We start from the raw sequence: 20,051 nt of genomic DNA on the forward strand, positions 1-20,051 counted from the left end.
TGGCCCATGAAGGACACTTGGGCATCACAAAAACTAAACAGAGGATGCGAGGAGACTATTGGTGGCCCAGCATGGACATTGAGATTGAGAGGAAAGTAAGGGACTGCATATCATGCACCGTCAGCGACAAGGTGTTGAAACAGCACACGCCTCCCATGCAATGTAGACCACCCCCGTCGAGGCCTTGGGAAGATGTGGCACTGGACATTGTGGGCCCGCTGAAGGGTGAAATCCGCACTCCCTATATTTTCGTGCTTGTAGGCCTATATTCTAGATGGCCAGAGGTGAAGATAGTGTCCAAGATCACCACCAAAGTGGTTATTGAGTTCTTACAGGAATTGTCCATCAGGGAAGGACTGCCCAGGAGCCTGTTGACAGATAATGGGGTGCAACTCTGCTCTAAAGAAATGAAAGACTTTCCTGAGCTTAATTGAACACAAGCGTTGCGCTTTGTATCATCCTGAGACCAACGGGATGGTCGAGCGGTTCAACAAGACCCTTAAGGAGAGCATCCAACTGGCAAGAATCAATGGGCTGAATTGGAAGGAGGAAGTGAGAAAGCGTCTAGAAGCTTACGACTGACGTCCCACCAGACAACCGGCGTCGCTCCTTTCGAACTACTCTGGGCAAGGAAACCCAACACTAAACTATCACCGGGGTGGATGGGATGGCACAAAGGGTGGACTGGACACTCACAAGAATTGCAGAGGGTGGACAGGGAACACAAAGCCATGTTAGACAGGAAAGACAGGAATGACAACCTGCACTCTGTAAGAGACGTAGGATTCAAAGTGGGAGACGCAGTGAAAATCAGGGCACCCACTGAGAGAGCAAGCTGGTCCGAGTTTACAAAACCCACGAGGATTGTCAAACTGTTTAAAAATGCCATAAAAACTCAAGAGGGGAAGATTTGGAATCTAGGAAGAGTAGTAAGATGTCACTTCCCTGAAGGGGACAAAGGCATAGAGGATAAACGTGTGGCCAATCCCCAGGATAAGGGCAACTCGTCCACGAAGGGGCGTCCTGGGGAATCCTACCCTACACGCAGAACCAGCCAAAGGGTGGTTAGTCGGCCTAACGACCTGGAGCAATATGTTACTGAGTAGACTTCTACACATGTTCAAATGTTTCTCCTATGCACTGGTTTCTTGTTTTGCGCAGGGAAGGGGGATGTGTGGTATCTTCCTATAACCATTGCCATTGCCTCCCAGCCCCCCGTCACCGCTTGGAACGCGCCGCTGTGACATCACTTGGAATGCCACAGCGGGTAACGTTCTAAGGTGAGCACCGGGCGGAGGACGGGAACGGCAGGCAGACTGTTGCCTGTCAGCTGTGGCTGGGGTTTGTTCTTGGTGATTTAAGACTGTTGAATAAATCACTTGTCATAACATCGACCTGCGTCAGCCTCCTTCTTGCGTTACTACACAACCCTAATTCTAGCAAATGATGTTGAGGTTGCAGCCAAACAATATAGTAAATGGCTGAAAGTTTTGTCAAATCAAGTAGCTCATGTCAAAATGGTTAAAATATTACGACAAAATCCTTCTGCCCCATGGTTCTCATTAGAACTTAGGAAATATAAGCAAAACTGTAGAAAACAGGAACAAAGATGAGGAACGTCTTACAAAGAGGAAGAGATGGAAAAATATAAACAACAAAGCATCATAATTTGCAAAAAAGATTGATGAAGCTAAACACTCAACTAAATAACTTTTTCGGACAATCACAGAACTAACTAATGACTGCAACAAAAAACCTTTGATGGCTAATCAATCTTTTTGTGATTCTCTGGCAAAGTTCTTTCTTGTAAAAGTAGACACTATTTAAAAAAAATAATTCTGATTCCAAACCAGCACCAACTATATTATCTGTCAATACGGTAAATCAGCCCTTCGAGCAAACCAAAATTTTCACAGAATGTACTGCCCCATCGAATGAGCACATTAGAAATCTATTGGAAACCTCTACTTCGGGTTCACAATATAACCCCTGCCCGCCAAATATACCTAAACTGGCAGCAGAAGTTATTGCGTCTAAACTAACGCCTATTCATCAAGCCATGTGTAAAACTGGCATCTTTGCAAAGATTTGGAAAAAAGAAGCCATGAATCCTCTTCTATAAAAAGCTTCACTTGATCATAATGACCTAACCAACTATCATCTAATTTCCCATCTTCCATTACCAGCCAAAATAGCCGAAAAATTCTTGAACGACCAGCTGGTAGCTTTGATTCTAACAAACTCCTGGACACTACCCAATTTGGCTTCTGAAAAGGTCACAGCGCAGATGCAGCTCTGCTCAAGGCAACCAAAGAGATCATGCAGGTTTTGGATCATGGAAAAGGGGCAGCCCTTGTCCTGTTTGATCTCTCGGCGGCCTTTGACACTGTCAGTCATGAATTACTATTAGGGCGGCTAGCAACCTGTGAGGTCATAAGTCTGGCTTGGAATTTTTTAAGATACTATTTAATGTATCGAGAGCAAGTTGTAAAGCTGGAGAATTTTGCTTCTCATGGATTTCCACTTCCATGTGGAGTCCCGCATGGATCTTCATAGAGCCCTACCCTGTTTAATATTTATGTCTCCCCATTAGAAAATTTGAAAAGAAGCTTTGATTTTTCCATTACATCCTATGCTGACGACACTGAAATTGTTGTCTCCAAAGGAAAAAATGATGCTGGCACAGGTCCTAAATTTCATGCCTGCATGTTGGCTGTCCACGATTGGATGGGCAGTATTTGCCTTAAACTGAACGCAGAAAAAAACAGAAGTTCTATTTTCGGACCACAATCATCTTTTTAGGGCACATCAGCCTGGCTAGCTATTATGGGCCCTATCCCCCTTCCAGTTGAAAAGGCTTGTAACCTGGGCGTGATCATTGATAATAAACTTAACTTCACAGATCAGGTAAATAAGCTCACTTCATCCACATTTAATACACTCAGAAAAATAAAAAGGGTTTTACCTTTTATACCTGCCAAACTGCAAAAGACATTAGTTACCTCTCTAATCCTATCTAAAATAGACTATTGTAACAGTCTGCTTCTGACTACTCACAAGTACAATATTAACACATTTCTGGTCCTGCAAAATGCTGCTGCAAGACTACTGTTAAAAATTCCAAAATTCTGCTCAGTATCTCAAGACCTAAACAATCTGAATTGGCTTCGAATTAAACAAAGAATTACCTTTATTTTTATTTATTTATTTATTTTGAACGTTTTATAGAGCGCGAACAAGATCCTGACGGATATCAGAGCGCTATACAACCATTAAAAATTACTTATACATGAAATATAAACATAACCACACATATGTACACAGCATATTGTAAAAGTTGCATAGTAAGATGTATCATCCAAATGTCTTGTGGTTGAGTGCGAGTGTGCATCTCGTCACAGTGTTTCCAAAGACCATATTCATGTGAATTTGGCCAAGAGGATGGATTTTACTTCCTTTTTAAAAGTGGTAGTGGATGGGTTAAGTCTGGTTTCTGGGTGTAAGGCATTCCATATTCTGGGCGCCATCCCAGAGAAGCATCTGTTATAAGTTTTTTTCTTGTGGAATTTTTGTGGTTTCAGTAGTAATTTTTCAGCATTTCTTGAAGATCTGGATCCACCCGAGATCGTCAATTTCTGTGCCAGGTAGCTTGGTGTCTTGTGATGCATGGCTCTGTGCGTCATGCATGCAATTTTCAGTTGACTTCTAGCCTCCAGGGATCGCAAATTCAGGGATTGTAGGTCCGGGGAGATGTGGCAGCTGCGTTTAGACCCAGTTATGAGTCTTGCTGCGGCGTTGATCGATGCCCTTAGTGGTGCAGTTGATGCTTTGGGTAGGCCACAGAGAGAGACTCATCCGTATTCCACTCAAGGAATAACCAGAGCCTGTACTGCTTGCTTGAAGTCATTGTGTGGTAAGAAGGGTTTCAGTTTCCTCAGTGTACTTATCTGGAAGTTTGCTCCCTTTGTGGCACTGCTGATATGTTTTTGCATGTTGAGGTTACTGTCTAAGGTTATTCCTAATGACTTAGCTGAGTCTACGACGGTGGGTTGAACATTGAGTGCCGTAATATGTTTGGTCCATTCTTGCATTTTGGGGATTTGGGCCGGAGGAGCTATTAGTAAGAATTCAGTCTTTAGGGCATTCAATTTGAGATGATTTTCTGCCAGCCAGATTTGGGTATTCCTAAGCACTGTATAAAGTCGTTTGATATCCTCCAGGGTGTGGATCTTGAGGTATAGTTGTGTGTCGTCTGCGTACATGTGATATTGCACGTTAGATGTTTGTAGCATTTCGGTGAGAGGTTCCAAGAAGAGATTAAACAATGTTGGGGATAATGCGGATCCTTGCGGGACTCCCAGAGATACTGGGGCGGGCTTGGACAGGGTATTGTTGACTTTGAATTGTTGTGTCCGGTTTGGAGAAATGAAGTGAACCAGCTTAGCACTGACCCAGATATGCCCATTCTGTGTTTCAGGAGGTCTAGCAGGTTCTCATGCTTAACCGTATCAAAGGCCGAGGAGAGGTCGAGTAGGATGAGTAAACATGATCTGTTTTGATCAAGTATTTGTAGCGCATCTTCAGTAATATGTGTCATGGCTGATTCTGTACTATGGCCTGTCCGGAAACCTGATTAGTGTTTCTTGAGAAGGTTAAAGTGATCAATATGTTTCGTTAGCTGAAGATGCACACATTTTTCCAGCAGCTTGGCTAAGGTAGGGATATTGAAGATGGGGTGGTAGTTGTTTAGGTCTGCTGGGTCTGCTGTGGGTTTCTTTAGAATGGGTGAAACCTGGCCTACTTTGAGGAAATCTGGGATGCACCCCTGTTGAAGTGAGCTGTTAATGATCTTGGACCATAGCGGTAGCAACAGTGGAGTAAGGTCTTTGACTGCGTTTGCCGGAAGCGGGTCAGAAAAGTGGTTAGCGAGGTTCAATGCACAGAGTACATTGCCTATGGCATCTTCAGAGTAGGAGGTAAATGATGACAAATCTGCATTATTTTTTGGGTTGGACTTTGAGGGCCTCTGGCATGACGCGGTTCGGGGCGACGGAGGAGTTTGTGCATTCATTCTTGTGTATAAGGTTAGATCCTTAAGGAGGTCGTTCCTGATGGTATCCGTCTTCATGGTGAAGAAGGTGGAGAATTCTTCACAATCTGGCTGCGGGCATTCTATACTTCGTGGACGATGAGTTGCCTCCTTGGATTGGGTTTTGATCAGTTCAAAGAGTTTTTGGGACGATTTCTTGCCTGGTCAAGTTGTAGGCTGAAAAAGTCGGCTTTGGTGCGCTTGATCTTTTGGTAATATGCGTTTCTCTTTGTTCTGAGAATCTTGAGGTGGTTGGCGGAAGGTATCGACCTCCAGGCACGTTCTGAAGTTCTGAGAGAACGCCTGTCCTCGTTGAGAGTACCGTTGTACCAAGGTTTTGAATCTTTCGAAGAGACTCTTTTTAGTTGTAGAGGTGCTACCTCGTTTATTATTGTTGTCATGGACGAGAGGTAGTGATCGGTGAGATCCTGTACTTTGGTAGATCCTGTGGGGGGCAGCAGTAAGTTGTGACACGAGGGAGGCAAGGTGTTAGGGTTGAGTTTTTTCAGGTCTCTTTTCCACACCTTTGGTCTTGTGGATTTTATACATAATACCTTTAAGGTATTATGCTTACTCTATAAAGCATTTAATGATTTTGGTCCTGACTCTCTGAACCAGAGCTTCAAACGATATCTCCATGTCAGAAATCTTCGGTCGGTAAATGCTACGTTATTACTACTTCCAAGATTTAAACAAGGACAATGGGGTGGAAAGAGCATCGAACTAGAAGCATCCAAAGCATGGAACATACTGCCTCTACATAAAAGCAGCACCTAGCCTCCTTGCTTTCAGGAAAGCTGTGATGACCTGGTTGTTATGTTATGTTTTGTCAGGCGGATTTGTAAAGCGCATGGCTGCCCTAGCAAAGGGACGTCCTGGCGCTGAAACCAGATTAGTACAGCTGAAGACACCAGAACAACTTATAACAAAGGGAACAAAAACGTTTTGATCGCTTTCCGGAAGGGCAAATAAAGCTGTAGACTCGAAAGTAGCTGCCGCCAGCACGTGCCCTTCTCACCCTAGAGACAACCACCAGGTTCTGTCCCATGGAACGGAGTTGACGGGAGGGAGTATAAAAAGAGTGCAGGTCAGACAGAATGCTGGGCAATGAGGAGTTGAGAATTTTAAAAGTGATGCAAAGGGCCTTGAATTCAATACGCCTAGCAACGGGCAGCCAATGAAGGCGGTGAATAGCATTATAAATAGAACAACGCCTTGGCAAGCCAAGGAGTGCTCGGGCAGCTGCATTCTGAACCCTTTAAAGTCTAACAATCTCGGTGTGATTGTGAGAAGTTGGCCTGGTATATGATGCTCACTAGTTCTAGTGATCACCTTGTACCATGCCAAGCAACCCTTATGATGATTGGTTGTAAGTCAACCTTATAGACCAGCTATCCTAGTAGCGTGGACAAAGCAGTCTTAGGCTAAACTCTGTAAAGGCATGTGAAGCAAGCTGTTTTACCATACACAATCCCCTTGAATACCAAATGAAAGGACACCACACAGATATATATTGAATATATATATATATTTATTTACTACAAATATCCCCTATACTCTTTATGACCACAGAAGCAAATGCGTTAAACCAAAACACAGTTTAAATACACAAAAGTTGCCCAATATGGATGAGCCCTAAGGGCCACTTAAACCAAATACTAAAATAGTGGTATAAGAACCACCAATGGGAAAGGAAGGAGGCCTAGGGCCTGGGGAATTGCTGGAGCTGTTCGGGACTAGCAGTGATGAAGTCGGGAAAGGCCCGCGGGACTCGGGTGCAGCGCTTAAAGCGCACGCATGCTCCAATGTTAAGTCAATGGTGCGTAAAAGTTACAAAGTTAGTGTTTAAGGAACCTTCCGATGGACCTACAAGGACAAAACTTCAGACCTAGGCACTAGAGGTGTATACCAGTGTGGGAACACCGGCGTTGCTGAGTTACCTCACCCATAGGAAGCGGGTGCACAGGTGCGAAGTTGTGTCGGGTTTTGTCACGCAGGTCGATGGCGCCTGGAGATGAAGATGCTGCAGGCGGGTCGTCGAGGAGCGTTCCGGTGGATCCAAGGGTGGATCTGAAGAGGTGAAGACCTGAAAGCCACGCAGGAATCGATGCAAGCTTCTCACTCGTACCAGCAAGGTCAGAGCGGGTGCTCCTTTTCAGGGGAGCAAGGGCCAGTCTGGAGCAACCAGACCAGCGGTTTAGATTGTAGATTTCGTCGCCAAGATGGCCACTAGCCGCGTGGCAAGTGACCGGGATGGTGCGTCGAGTTGCAAAGTGCAAAAGGGCCCCACGCAGATCGTGGAGATGCTGGGGGGGCTGATCTTCGGTGCAAATGCTGCTCGGTGGTGGGGCCTATCAAACCCCAAAGCACAGCATCGAGGGTGCCTCGGGTGCTGCGCAGTCAGCTTCTCGGGGGTCTTTCAAGATGGCCGGTCCCACGTCTCTCGGTGCCTCCACGGGTCTCTTCTTTTCAGGGACTGTGGACCGGGCTCTGAGATGTCTGGGAGTCTGGGTCTTGTCAGGCTCAGGGCTCGGGCTCCGGCGGGAGGTGGCGGCAAAGCAGACGTTGAGTTGCTGGTTGGTGCCTGTATTCACAGGGTGGTCACTCCTTGGCCACAAGGGAGATTCTCTTCAGTCTTCTGTGCAGCAGAATGTCGAAGTCCAGTTTTCTTCTTAGTTTCAAGTCGAGTTCAGGATGATCTGAAGTCTTGGGACACAGCTCCTACTCTTATTCCAAATTTAGGGGCCGGATTACCTGCTAGGTCCCTCCTCTGGGTGGGACCAGGAAGGGGGGCGGTTACACCCCATTTCCTTTGTCCAGCTTCGCGCCAAGACTGGGGCTGGAGAGCCCCAGCACCGGTTTGAACTGGCACATGCACAGGGACACCTTGTGTGCCCCAGGCATGTCTGATTCTATTCAGCCCTGTCCTACCCAATACACAAAATCCTGACTGGGGTGGTGCTAGCACCTCCCAAGGCAGGAAACCCTTTGTCCAAGCCTCCCTCGCTGGAAGGACTCCCAGCAGCAGGAGGTCAGACTTGTGTCTGTGGTGGCAGCATCCATTTTGTGATGCTAAGGCTCACGTTTAACTTTAACCGGGGTTCAGGTTAGGTACATGTCGTGTCCCTCTAAAAGGGTGGAATGCTACCCCCGTCGCCAGAACTGGCGAGGGGGTAGTATTCCAATTCGTATGACACCTTACTCGACATGTTTTGATAAAGCCAAACCAAAGATAGCATTTAACCGCGAGGTACATAATGCACTTAAGAGTATATGGTATGGCAGTATCATGGAACAGCTACAGAACTTGGTTCCGAAAGCTGCAGACAGGCTCAGCTCATGCCAGAGCACCATCTCACATATTTCCAAGCACTCTGCCTCCAGGATTGATGAGGCCTTCCATAGGAGTGGCTGATAGGAACATATGTGTCCATTTTAGGTTAGATATAGGCATACTATACCTAAGTAAGGGGTGATTACACCGACTTACCCCAGCTGAGTGATCAGCCAGTTGTGTCAAATATGGAGGCCAGGGGTGGCACAATACGTGCTGTAGCCCCTGGTAGGCCTTGGAAGCACCTATGCCCTGGGTACCTGGGGTACACTGTTACAGGGGCCAATAAGGTGAACCAGTTCCAATTTCGTAATGCACCTAATGTGCATTGGCATTAATTTAGAGAGAGAACAGCAGGCTGTGGGTCTGATTAGCAGGCCCACAGCCACATTAAGTCATAAACCAGTGAAGCCAAACGCAAAAAGCAAACATTTGGGGTGACCATAGGATAGCAGACCCTACTCTCCTACACCACCCCCCCCCCAAACGCAGGGACATTAGACTAACCTTGACCAGTTGTGTCTTCATGTTCTAAGTGGAAGTACCTGGAGAGACCATCTGCATTACCATGGTCAGTCCCTGGGCGGTGCTCCACTGTAAAGTCCATCCCCTATAGGGAAATGGACCACCTGAGCAGTTTGGGGTTTTCACCCTTCATCTGCTTAAGCCATATGAGGGGCTTATGGTCGGTCTGAATCTTGAAGTGAGTGCCAAACAAGTATGGTCTCAACTTCTTCAGGGCCCACACCACAGCAAAGGCCTCCCTCTCAATAGCTGACCAACGTTTCTCTCTGGGGGTCAGCCTTCTGCTAATAAAATCAATGGGCTGGTCTTGACCATCTACATTAAGTTGTGAAAGCACAGCTCCCACTCCCAACTCAGAAGCATCTGTTTGGAAAAGGAACTCTCTTGAGTAGTCAGGACTCTTCAGGATAGGTGCAGAGCACATGGCCTTCTTCAGGTCATCAAATGCCTTTTGACAGTTTACTGTCCACTGAACCTTTTTGGGCATCTTCTTGGATGTCAGATCATTAAGAGGAGTCACAATGGACCCATAGTTCTTAACAAACGTCCTGTAGTACCCAGTCAGGTCCAAGAAAGCTCTGACTTGAGTCTGGGTAGTTGGAGGGGACCAGTCCTTTATGGTCTGGATCTTACTCTCCAGTGGTTGAACTTAGCCTCCACCTAAAAGGTGGCCCAAGTATACAACTTTACTCTACCCTATCTGGCACTTGGTTGCCTTGATAGTGAGGCCTGCCTTTTGCAGAGCCTCTAGCACTTCCTTCAGGTGGACCAGGTGATCCTCCCAGGTGGAGCTGAAGACAGCAATATCATCCAGATATGCTGCGCAAAAGTCATCCAACCCAGTAAGGACTTGATTCACCAACCTTTGGAAGGTGGCAGGTGCATTTTTCAAACCAAAGGGCATCACCACAAATTGATAATGCCCACCTGGGGTAGAAAATGCAGTCTTGGCTTTAGACTACACAGCTAACCTGATTTGTCAGTAGCCAGCTGTCAAGTCAAATGTGCTCAAATACTTGGCAGAAGCCAATTTGTCTATGAGCTCATCTGCCCTTGGAATAGGGTGTGCATCTGTCATGGTGACAGCATTGAGTCCTCTGTAATCCACACAGAACCTCATCTCTCTCTTTCCATCTTTGGTGTGAGGTTTGGGGACCAGAACCACTGGGCTAGGCCAGGGGCTCTCTGAAGGCTCAATGACACCTAATTCCAGCATCTTTTGCACCTCAGTCTTGTTACAATCTCTGACATGGTCAGGTTGCCTGTAAATCTTGTTTTTCACAGAAGACTGTCACCAGTGTCCACCACATGGGTACACCAGTTAGTCTGACTGGGTGTCAGGGAGCACATATGTCTAAACGACTGCAAAACTTATCTACAGTCATTTTGCTGATGTTCAGTGAGGCTGCCATCTAAGGCCACACCATCAACTGAGCCATCCTCAGGGTTCTGAGTCAGCAGGTCTGGGAGAGGGTCACTCTCTTCCTCCTGCCCCTCATCTGTAGCCAGGAGCAAGCCCATGTCTGCCCTGTCAACATATGCTTTCAGCCTGTTAACATGGAGCACCCTGTGGGGGCTCCTGGGAGTTCCTAGGTCCACCAAGTAGGTAACCTCTCCCTTCTTTTCAATGATAGTATGGGGTCCAGACCATTTGTCTTGGAGTGCTGCTGGGGCCACTTGCTCCAACACCCATACTTTCTGTCCAGGCTGGTACTCAGTCAAGACAGCCTTTTGGTCATGCCAAGCTTTCTGTAATTCTTGGCTAGCCTCAAAGTTTTTGGATGCCTTCTCCATATACTCAGCCATCCTGGAGCGGAGACCAAGTACATAGTCCACTATGTCTTGCTTGGGCTTTTTGAGAGGTAACTCCCATCCTTCCCTCACCAAACACAGGGGTCCTCTTACAGGGTGCCCAAACAACAATTCAAAGGGGCTGAAGCCAACCCCCTTTTGTGGGACCTCTCTGTAAGCAAACAGAAGGCAGGGTAGAAGGATGTCCCATCTTCGCCTGAGCTTTTCTGGTAATCCTTTGATCATACCCTTTAGGGTCTTGTTAAATCTTTCAACAAGCCTATTGCATTGTGGATGATAGGGAGTGGTGAACTTGTAGTTGACACCACATTCCTTCCACATAGCTGTTAAGTATCCTGACATGAAGTTGGCACCTCTATCAGATACTACCTCCTTAGGAAACCCCACTCTGGAGAAAACTCCAAGTAATGCCCTGGCCACAACAGGAGCTGTTGTGGTCCTAAGTGGAATTGCCTCTGGGTACCTGGTGGCATGGTCCACCACCACCAGTATGAATCTGTGCCCAGATGCTGTAGGGGGATCCATTGGACCTACAATATCAATCTCCACTCTTTCAAATGGCACCCCCACCACAGGTAGTGGTATCAGGGGGGCCTTTGTGGTACCACCTGCTTTGCCACTGGCTTGGCAGGTTACACAGGAGCGACAAAACTCCTTGGTATCTTCAGACATGTGAGGCCAGTGAAAGTGAGAGACAAGCCTGTCCCACGTCTTATTCTGGCCTAGGTGTCCTGCTAAGGGAATATCATGGGCCAAGGTAAGAAGGAAGCCCCTGTAGTGTAGCTCCTATTTTCCCAATAGGCTCTGCGCTTTGGAATAGTACCTACAGCAGTAAAGGCCTAGGCCAGACGTTAACTAGGTCTACTACTGTCGATACTAGACTTAATTTTTGGGTTTGCCAGTTAAGCTCAGAGTTCGCTAGAAACTTTCTCGAATGTTCAAGGAAGGATTAACTCCCCTGATTAGACAAGAAGGGATTTAGTTTCTGACAACCATAGAACATGACAACTTTGCTCTCCCCTAATCAAGAGTCAATCTCAAGAGTCGTGTGAGCACAAGGCAATTATTTTACTCAGTCAGTACGTGCATTCTTAGTCTCATCAGAATGTAGAGAAAAGGAAGAGACGGGCGTGTTCAATAAAAGGTGTTATTTATTGATCAGTCTCTTTTCTCGTACAAGAGAAATGGATCGATATTATTGCAATACTTATAGTTAAGTAAAGTGCATACATTAAAAGCAATAGTATAAAATAATACTGTAAAAACATTGATATGGTTTCTGAGCCATATGATGTTTTAAAATGATTAAAATATATTTACATACACATATACATTTGACTAAACGTACTCAACTGGTGTTTCTAAATACGCCTACCCCGTGTACCTGACCTAAGTCTAATGCGTGGGCGGGAATAGAAAGTTACAGTTTAAGTTAAGTTTGTTTTTGCCAAGTGAATAACTAAAGAATTCTCTGTGAGGGGTTATTCAGTTCTGTACCTGGAATTTAGGATGAATGAGGAATGGTATCTCTTTCTCTGCTCTCGATATTCCAGGCTGCCTGCGAGGGCTGCCCAGAAGCGCCGGTGCTGGGTCTCTCGGCTTGAGATAGCAGCGCGTCTCTCAGCGCGTCAGGAAGGCGGGGCTGCTGCCAGCGGGGTCTGCTTCTGCTCTCGGCTTCGGCAAGTATGGCTGCTCCGTCTTGTCACCACGCGTGTGTTTGCATAGGGCAAGGTCGGCAATATTTATACCTTAAAGGTGCCGAGATTGACGTAAGGATGGACATAGGTACGTCAATAAAGATGTCATACGACTTGCTCGTTAGCACATTCTTTTGCAAAAGTTCTCTGTGAAATCAAAACAATGGCCGCACGGATTTTCCAGGTTGTCATAGGTTTGATTTGTTATGAGAACGTCGTATGCCTTATCAGGGGCTGGAGGAATGTCGCTTGTCTAATTAGATCTCAAGCGTTATGACCTAATCAGATAACACGTTCCTGTGCCGTAGTGTGACTGCGTCAGATAACGGTATCTGCATCATGGGGGTTTTCTTGCCTCATGGGCTGACTGTTAGTTAACTAGCTAGGTAGTTTAACCAGAATAGGGTCAGGAATAGGGGGATCGATTCAGAACCTATAGAAATACACGACACCCACTCCACGCTAACTATGGTCATATCTACTAATCTATGCATAGTATAACATAGTACAACATACTATAGAGTATAGTGTATACCTTACCACCCCAAAATACATAAATGCATTTCGAAATTTTCAAATATACTGAAAAATTGCAGTCATATATATTGTATGCACTTAAGCTATGAATTAAATGCAAAAGTAAACACGCATTGTAATGCATTATTGCTTTTTGGTATATGAGAAATACACATGAAATGGCTCTTAATATAGCTATACAGAAAGGAAAGTCGAGACCATTTCATCACATAATAAAATATTTGTGAACATACCAGCGGGCAGCTAAAGTCTATATAAAGTATCTAAAAATAGAAATCTTAGTTCTCTAGGAATAGTTTCTTACTTTAAGCAGAAGATCAGTGTCCCGGGGAAAAAATATATAGAAAAATATTTTATGGGCTTGCTGAAAAAAATTGCTGTCCGTGAACTGGATTGTAATTGTTCATGTGACTTTATTTTTTAAAAGTTGAAGGCCGAATTCAGGGAACGCCGTGTGCGAGTTTACTCAAAAGTCTCTATTTCTGTTCCGGAGAGAACATCATATCATTCAGGCTTTCGAAAAAACTGTCGACAGCTTCATGGGAAAGTTCCACTAAGTCGGAAATAGGGGTAACCATGCATTCATGCGCATGATTGTCTCCATTGACATTCTGATTTGCATTGCTGACAGAAGGTCGTACCTGTTCGATGTTGCTTTCATCTTGAACTTCACTACTCTTCAATCGTAGTGGTGAAGATTCCAGGAATGCCGTCATCAGAATTGGCAGCCTTTGAGGGCAGCACAGTGCGTGAACCTTGGTAGGAACCAACAGTGTATCTGCATCCATTGGCGCATCCGATTGTAGCGTCAGACAGGTGTCTAACACGCATTCTTCTCCGCATAGCAGACACCTTAGTACAGGTAAAACACACCTTTGCCACATTGGTCGAAATGATAGAAACCAAGTCATGTTTAGGTCTCTAAGCCGGGAGAGTCCCAGGATTTTTGATATCCGGTCCCGGTATCCAATGGCTAGGATCGTATCTTCCATTGTCGCGAGAGTTTGATCTGTGACATGGGTTGCCATAACGAAAAATAAGGACTAGGAATAGGATTCCTGCAATTAGTCCCAGGATCAGGGGAAGTCCGCCAAAAATCGAATGGACGAAATCTGGAAAAATACCCAGTATGGCATTGAATGGTGTTAATGCCATCGAAAATACTGTCTTAAATACCTTTGAGACCCCAGTGGTATCAGAAATATTTAAGATTTCGCTCAGGATTTCCGCGAAATGTACGGGGGAATTAGTCGATAATAATGTATGTATCTCTGCAGTCGTCCTTGCGACTTGTAGATCATATGTTTCTTTTGATGACGTGAGCCTTGTAGGCGTCTGTAGAAGCACTGTTTTCATTCTGCTTAAAGTATCTATTCGAATAGAAGTAATTTTCAAACCGGGCCATGCCCTTGCCTCCCTGTCTGGTAAGGAGCTGGGGAACAAAGAACGTCCACAGCACTTGACCTTCGCCGTCGTGGTGACGAGATAAGGAGTCCCGGGCATAAGACTACAACATCTGCGGTCTACAATAAGAATGTAACTCCCATTATAGAGTCTTTGAAAGAATGGTTCTATTTCAGTCGCAGGTGCGCCTTGCTGGTGACATGAAAGGTTGTATGAATTCCCTTCACAGGCTCCGTGCAAACTAATTCCGTTACACAGAAGCGTGCCGCTTAGTGACATAGCACAATTGTTGCCACTAAGAAACACTTTCTGTCCTTTATTACTGACACATGCATGTGAATAGGGCAGGTTCCAAGTTGTTTTAAGGTACCCCTTTCCCAATTTCTCGTACATGCCAGCCTGTATATATTTTTGGCAGTATTGAAACCTGAAGGTTGAGATTGGAATATTTATGATTCCGTGGATTATCCATTCACTGACAGGTCGTTCTGACATTGTCATTGGTAATCTTTCTAGTTTTTCAATGCTCAAGATTGTATAATCAGCACCCTTTTGCGCCATACCGATTTGTCTATCAGTAAGGTTAAAGATTTGGAATAGTGACGTTGTGTTGATTAAACCCCAAGGCACATAGCCTGAACGCAGATTTTGTAACGTCCAGCCAAGCTGTACAATGGAACGCAATTGTGACTGACCATGTTGTAATAACAGTAAGTCTTGCGATAATATATCGATTGCTGAAGACACAATGCTGTCCAAAGAAAAAATTCTGGAGGACAGAGTCATTAACCCATTGTCCACTACAGAAAGTGATTTTTCCAAATTGATACGGTCAATTTCCCGTATTCTTTCTGCTGTCTCAATTTGAGTAACCTTCCAGGCCTCATTGTATGCTGCATATACAGAGGCTGCTATGAAACGCTTTTGACGCTGTTTGCGTGGTCCCAGTATGAAATCACGCAAGTCAGCACCATCAGTAAGTAAAGTTAGGTGTTGCTTAATTTCAGGCAGTGTGGAAGACTGTAGCCATTGAAGGCATAATTTGCCCACACTGTAGGTTGTTATTATCCCTGGGTGATGTCTTTGGGGATATCTAGGGTCTGGCCTGGTCATTTTGAAACCCTGCGTTTTATTCAGGAATCTATCTTGACAGTTATTTGTATCTGTGGGCCAGATCAACCATTGTTTCCAATCAGGATGTGTTCTGTTTTGGTTTAATATATGGTTTACGTCTATCTCTTCATCTGTATCAGAGTTATTGCTAAACATTGTTGGCTTTGGAATAGACGGGTTATTTAAATCTTTGATTTTGGCTAAGCCAAGACAGGTGGTTTGTTGAACAGTGTCATTTAAAAATATCATTTGTTCTGGGATCATGCAGGCTCTAAACAAAGCTTCTATACCCTGTACTTGCCATTCTTTTGTACCCCAAACACTTTTCAAATCAACATTTTTGTCCCAATAATCAAATCCAAATGTATTCATTTTTTCAAAGAATGAATCTGAATATATCAATTTTGTGTTGGTTATCATGGTTTTCATCCCTGTCTTGTTTGACAATTTGTAATAAAATGTTTCAGCATTAGTTATGTTAAAACCTGAAAAATATGAATATCTGTCATAAACGGTTCTAGAGCTCCCTTTTGGAGGTGTAGCACAATGTTCCCATTGATTATAATTTAAAACATTTCTAGGTTGTGCAGATTTATGCAAGAAATGGTTACCATAATGGTTATAGCAATACATACTATCATAATTTGTAGAACCTTGCAAATAATCATGTTTTGTAAATTTAGCAGACATTACTAAGTCAGACATCATATTGTTTATACTTTCAAAGTCCCAATCATCAGCAAATGAGTTTGGTTTTGCAAAATCACTCAAGGAGATCTTGATTTGGTGTGGATATTTCAGGATCTCGACCGGACCATAAATTTCATAGTCAGTGTTGTCCCAGGCTACCCCACCAGGTATTGGAATTGCTGTGAAGTTGGCTGAAGAAAGTTCTGAAGAAAGTTCTCGTTTCTCGACGTGTGAAGATGTGTGTGGTTTGAGGACCAAGTTGATGTTCTGACTTGCTGTGTCCATTTTAGCATATTTTCCCTCAATGAAGCGTCCCAAGGTAAATACCATGATGAGCCAAAGTATGAGGATAAATGCACCAAAACCCACCCAAAATTCAATCCATGGAGTAACCAGATATGTTTCTTTCAGTTGTTTCAAAAGTTCCTTAGCTTTGTCTTTAAAGGATTTTGATGATGGCTGTGTCTTTTGTTCGCTGAAACCTTCAGAGGAATCATCGAAGTTGATGAAGTAACCAGATGCAGTTCTGTCAATTGTTCCAATTGGTTCAGGATTTTTGTTTCTTGCATTTTCACTTGGAACTTCATTGTAGATTGGTGTGTCTCTGCTAAATGTCTTTATTTGGGTTTTCAGAGGTCTGAGTTCTATTGCATTGTTGCATAGTCCTTGTTGTTCTTCTTTAGGCGTTTCGAATGTGATGAGCCTCTTTGTTAGGACCTCTGTACTGGTAGCAAACCTTGGTGTTCTGCTACTTATTGGGAGTCCACTTGGCCTACTGTTTGTTATCGGCCACATGTTGTGGTTTTACCAGGTCGATGGATACAACTCGGTTCTCCTTTTTTCCAGCAAGTGGCGGTAGTACAACTGATCTTGTCCCGTTGACAGACAAGACAGGAACTGCTTTTCTGTAAGAAGGCCCAAATTCCTTCTTTACCGCGATCTTCTCCCTGACTAGATCCCCGACTTTTGGAATCCAGACAGGTCTTGCTGGGACAGGTGGTGATTCTTCAGTGGTTGTTGGCTGTTGTTTCAACTGTATGTTGCTCAGGTCTTTTCTTGTTTTGTTTAAGTCCTGCAAAATAGCCAAACGGTCTTTGACATCAAAGGTTTTTTCTATTACCACTGAAGTCTGACTATCAAGGTCAGAGATCAACATCCTAGTTCCGAATAATAATTCGTACGGACTGAATCCCTTCAGAGAATTTCTTGGCAAGTTATTTAGACTACGTTGGACACTTATTAGATGTTTGACCCACCCAGCTCCCGAACCTAATGTCCTTTCCATTATAGATTGCTTTCTGCCTTGGTTTTTTCTTTACACCATCCCATACCCTCAGGAAGGAAGTGAGAAGATTCCCGCTGGGCTGTGCTCATTTGGCCATTCTTTCCCCCCCCAGGCTGGATTGCCTGAGAGAAAAAAAAAATGGTCGAACGTAGCATGCTCTTAGCGTATATGCCATTTAGACTCGCAAATCTTGTATAACAGTCCGGACGTCAGCCGAGTGCTGTGGATCTACATTATAAGTGGAACTAGCCTGTGTATGTTAATCGCAAGCCATTCTTTTTGTTGGTAATATTATCTGCCTTGATACGACGAGGTATTAAACTGCTTCTCTCCCCACTGCGATCTCTGTTGCAGTTTGGGCAGTTTTTTACAAACATGGTGTAGTGCAGGCTCATGCCTGGCCACCAGTACCGTGATTGTAATTCTTCCAGAGAATCTTTTAATTTAAGGTGTCTGAGACCCTCGCCCATGTGTGCGTCTGCGATTAACAAGTGTCTCCTGTCCATGTTTGGAATCACTCTATCCCCCACTCCAGGGATTCGAGCAAAAGGGACGGAGTTTGCATCGATTATGTATGTATAATTGAGTGGATAGTTGATCGGTAACGCTGAGCAGTCGCCTTTTGATGACGTTTTTACCGCCAGCTTTGTTTCACCGTCAATGTATTTTAATGTACGCTTTTTTCGATCTACGGGAGCCGATTTAGTGGCTGCCGCTGCGGCTGTTTCAGCCAATGAATTCCCTACAACGTGAACGCCATCACGTTGATGACTCAGTGAGTGAGTCACGTGAGTCTTTGGTAGTTCTTTCTTCAAAAGAGCTACTTGTTCCCAGAGAAGTCTCTGCTTTATTGGTGCATCTGTGTCATCTTTGTAACCGTTCTGAATCCATGTCTGCAAATCCTTGTTATATGCTTTGACGCAGAAATATGAATCTGACACTATAAGCGTCGGGAATTCGCGATCCGCATTATCTAGCGCCATTTTCAAAGCTATTATTTCAGTTTGTAGTTCTGAATTAGTTTCTACTGAGTGTGATTTTGTTAATAGAGGTTTTAATATACCTCCGCGCCACACTTCTTTTGTGATCTCACATGTGGGATTGTATGCATGTTCTCCCCAAACGGAGGGTTGAGCATGTCCGTCTGTATAGATTACACAGGCGTAATATCGTAGAGGCAGAATGTCGATTGGCAGAGGATACGTCTTTTCATATTTTAAATTTTTTAATTCTTCTAGTTCTGGATCAAAGTAGTAGTATACTTTGTCCGTTGTAATTGAATTCACCCATTGTATCCATTCTGGATCTAATGTTGTTGATGGTAAATTACACGGTGTTGTTAATGCCTCAAAGGCTGATTCTGCTGTTCTGACTGTGATATGTCTACCGTCAGCTATGTCTTTTTCTCTAGCTATTGCGGTTTGAACTGCATGAATGATTTTTTCTGTATTACTGAATTTCTGTTCAGCTTCTGTGTACATGTGTGATTTGAATGCAATTGGTACCTTTTCTCCTTCATTAGAAGTCAGGTATGTGAATCCGCATCTCCCTGGGATGACTCGGATCACAAGATTGCGTGTGTTATCACGTGTTTCTAATTTTGTTTTAATTAGCATGTCTGTTTGTAAGGATCTCAAAATTTCTGTGTGTGTTTGAGTCCAACTGGATCTTTTAAAGTCTGGTTTAATTAGATCGTAAAGGGGTTTGACCCTTTCTGCGTAATTTGCAATGTAAGTTCTTCCGAAATTTAGGAAGCCTAGAATTGACTGTAGGTTTTTTAGTGTTTTAGGAGCTTGGATTACGGCACATTTCTCTAGGAAATTGTCTGCCAGGCTTTTACCTTCACTTGATAACTCATATCCTAAGAATAGGACCGTCAGATGGGCAATTCTGGACTTTTTGAAGTTGAATTTGTAACCCTCTGCAGCGAACCCAAGTATTATGGTGTTCACTCTTTTCAAGTGAGTCTCCAAGTCATCATCTGTTAAGTAAATGTCATCGACATAAGATAATGCTTCATCATCATATAGTTGTAGTAATTCTGTTACTCTCGCTGAGAATACCCCCGGGCTGTTCTTGTACCCCTGGGCTAACCGACAGAATTGTTTTTGAGTGCCATTTACTGAGAATGCAGTTAAAGATCTGCTCTCTGGTGCTATGTTTTGACAAAAGAATCCATTGGAGATGTCCAAGGTTGTTTTGTATTTTTTGCGCACTATGTTATTCATTAGTGCAGCACTGTGTGAGTTTTGCACTGCAAAGGTTTTGCAACATGTGTTAAGGTGTCGGTAATCCAAAACTAGACGGTACGAATTGTCTGGTTTGGAGACCGGAAACAAAGGATTGTTCATTTGTGAGGTGCAAGTTTCAATCACCCCCTGGTATTCTAGCTGATCTAGTATTTCATTTACTTGTTTTTTTGCTTCTTGCTTAATTGGGTACTGCCTTTGTGCAGTTGGTTGTGATTTTAACTGGATTTTGTGAGGAGGAGAATCCTCATCCCATCCTACATGATTTTTATATAAAGCAGGTGCTAAGGCCACTGCCCACTTTCTAGCAAGTGTG

General features: G+C 44.2%; 1 protein-coding gene across 1 annotated transcript in view; it reads left to right on the forward strand.

Moving 5' to 3' along the window:
• Nucleotides 1-20,051, forward strand: part of LOC144752846 (butyrophilin subfamily 1 member A1-like) — a 977,044-nt gene that overhangs the window by 236,700 nt on the left and 720,293 nt on the right. The window contains exons 5-6 of the mRNA XM_078640684.1: nucleotides 11,872-11,892; nucleotides 16,252-16,263. Of these exons, the coding sequence (XP_078496810.1) occupies nucleotides 11,872-11,892; nucleotides 16,252-16,263 (33 nt within the window). The remainder of the gene's footprint in view (nucleotides 1-11,871; nucleotides 11,893-16,251; nucleotides 16,264-20,051) is intronic.

Source organism: Lissotriton helveticus, chromosome 5_1 (genome assembly GCF_964261635.1).
Source record: "Lissotriton helveticus chromosome 5_1, aLisHel1.1, whole genome shotgun sequence".
Taxonomy (NCBI): Eukaryota; Metazoa; Chordata; class Amphibia; order Caudata; family Salamandridae; genus Lissotriton; species Lissotriton helveticus.